Consider the following 2,703-nt stretch of genomic DNA (forward strand, 5'->3'; position numbering starts at 1 on the left):
CCCCCCCCCCTTTTTTTTTTTTAATATGATCATTTTCTTGAGCTGCACCCCATGAGCTCTCCCTTACCTAATCAAAGTCCTCATGAAGTCTTAACCACTGTAACTGCATGTGGCTATGTGTTTGATCTCTGACGAATGCAAGGCAAGTTGAACTGGATTTAAAATTTATTTGAGCAGTGACCTTGTCTACTATTATATGTGACTGGTTGTTGCCAAAGTACATTCTAAATTACTTCATTGCCCTCCCTGTTAAAGTCTGTACGAAACTTGGCATTTCTCACTTTTACGTTGCAGGCTGCTGGGAAGGGGCTCAATGTTTGTGTTTTCCCCAGAACAATTTCAAAGACTGCTTAAAATAAATCCAGAATGGAAATCCCACAGACTTCTTGATTTAGGGGCTGGGGATGGAGAAGTCACTAAAGTCATGAGTCCTCACTTTGAAGAAATCTATGCCACTGAATTGTCTGAAACTATGATATGGCAGCTTCAAAAGAAGAAATACAGGTATTGTACTGAATGCTTCCTACATCCTTTATGTCAGACGTTACAGCAAAGTCATCTATTTGTAACATTTAATGAATATTCAGTATTTTCAGTCAATTCCTCTACTGTTTGATTATTACAGAAAAGATTGACCTGTACAAAAGCAGGAAAACAAACACATCTGATGTTCCTTCTTACCAATGCTTTTGTTATGTGGATGTTCCCTGTTACCCGTTAAGACAAAATGGGCAACGACCATTGTGAAGTTTCTTTCTTCATAGCTTGCATAAATTGTTTTAATCAAGGGAGTCAGGAGGATGAAATTCAGGTGAAGAGTCTGTTTGAACAGTCCAGAATTGGAAGAGGAAGACACAGGCACTGAAGAGAAAGCAAACTGAATCCTGGTAATAGGGATACCTCAATAATCTGTGTCTATCTAATCCCACAGTATACACAACTGTATAAAGATTGTTTTATTCTTGCTGTTCTTAACTCCTGCTGTTAAGGTTGAATCATGTTTAGTAACAAAAACCTTAGCACTTTCAGAACTTTGTTCATACGCTCAGCGCAGCTCCTGAAGGTTCTTGCAGGCAGCAGATCCAGTCTCGTTGAGTAATGGTTAGTATTTCAGGCCCTATATCCCTAGACTTCAACCCAAGGAATGAAGGAACTGTGGATTTCTCTTCTTCACCTGTCCTTGAGTGGGAGCATAACAGCTACTTTGCAAACGGATTTGCACACTGGTAGATCAGAGTGGATAGAATACAGCAAGCCATTAATCATATTTCAGCTTTGTTATTCCTTGAGAAGCATCTTCTAGGACAACGCATTTTTTTAATACCTGGGGCTTTAGTTTTTGTCTCCTTTATTGCCTGATGATTCTAAAGCAATGTAAAGGTTCGTATGGCTGGATATATATCCATGCCCATTGTTGATCTAGTTTTCTTTTCCAAAAGACCAGAAGGATCATGCCTGTCTCTTCTCATTGCCTAGATGGCTGACCTTACCTGCACTATCAACACATCCACAGGGAATTTTTGTGTTCAGTAGTTCTCTCTGAACTCAGCTTGTGTTTGTTTAACAGACTGTATCTCTTTCTCTTTCCTTTTCTAGGGTGCTTGGTATAAATGAATGGCAAAACACAGGATTTCAGTATGATGTTATCAGCTGTTTGAATTTGCTGGATCGCTGTGATCAACCACTGACTGTATTAAAAGATATTAGAAGTGTACTGGAGCCAACTAGAGGCAGAGTCATTCTAGCACTAGTTCTGCCATTTCACCCATATGTGGAAAATGGTAAGTACACAGATTAATAGCTATTTAGGCAGGTAAATAAAATGTTTGTAGGTTATAGTATCCCAAATTAAATGTTTAATAAATAATTAGCATTCTTGTGTTTTGTTGTTTTACAAATAACTCGTATAGTACATGTTCAGAAGTATGAAATCATAGGTAAATAGGCTACATGATGTAAGCTGTTTTCTTAATTTCCCAACATATGTTGTTGGCATTAACAAAAAGGTCAAATATTAAAGTCCCATATCCTGTTCTGCAGGGTGCCACATTTGAGCTGTGTTGGAGCAACATGGAAAAACTGATCTCTGATTAGGGCTCTCTGCTGCTGTCATATAGGTAACCCCAGTTGTCTAGCAACCAACTGAGCAAAACCATCAGAACTGTCTAATGGTGAATAGAGCAGTTCAGGTCACACTGCTTCCAAGTGTTCCAGGTGAACCACACCTAAAAATTCATGGGGACATAACGTTCGCTTTCCAGCATGAGTTCTCAAAGTGAAATATAGACCCCTACTCATACAAAGTATCAACCACTATTTGTGTTGTATTAGTGATTAGAATAAAAAGGCAAAATTCAGTTCCAAAACTCCCATTATTTCCCCTGGTTGCCTTTTAAAGAAATACATGAGAGATTTTCCTATTAATCTGTCCTTATGACTATACTTCAAAGGAGACTAGAAACTCTTTTTTAGGTGCCTACAACTGTGGATTCAGGTTGAGGCACCCTAAAGATGGTTTGAATTCCAGAAGGCTGGTGGCTGGAAGTCATTGTTTGGACACTGGCTCTCCTTGAGTATTAAGATTTGTCTGTGGAAAGACATGTATGCCCAGAAAATACAGAACTAATAACCTTAACATACTGACAATCACAGATGCATCAAACTGAATCTGTTTTCCTATGTGCCAGTGGTATTTGGGGGGGG

The 2,703-nt window shown here is 38.8% G+C and overlaps 1 protein-coding gene across 1 annotated transcript in view; it reads left to right on the top strand.

Moving 5' to 3' along the window:
• METTL9 (methyltransferase like 9) overlaps positions 1–2,703 on the top strand; it is a 26,822-nt gene that overhangs the window by 13,460 nt on the left and 10,659 nt on the right. Inside the window, exons 5-6 of the mRNA XM_026859152.1 lie at positions 295–504; positions 1,597–1,781. Of these exons, the coding sequence (XP_026714953.1) occupies positions 295–504; positions 1,597–1,781 (395 nt within the window). The remainder of the gene's footprint in view (positions 1–294; positions 505–1,596; positions 1,782–2,703) is intronic.

This window comes from Athene cunicularia (genome assembly GCF_003259725.1).
Source record: "Athene cunicularia isolate RWA chromosome 14 unlocalized genomic scaffold, athCun1 chr14_part1, whole genome shotgun sequence".
In the NCBI taxonomy this organism is placed as follows: domain Eukaryota; kingdom Metazoa; phylum Chordata; class Aves; order Strigiformes; family Strigidae; genus Athene; species Athene cunicularia.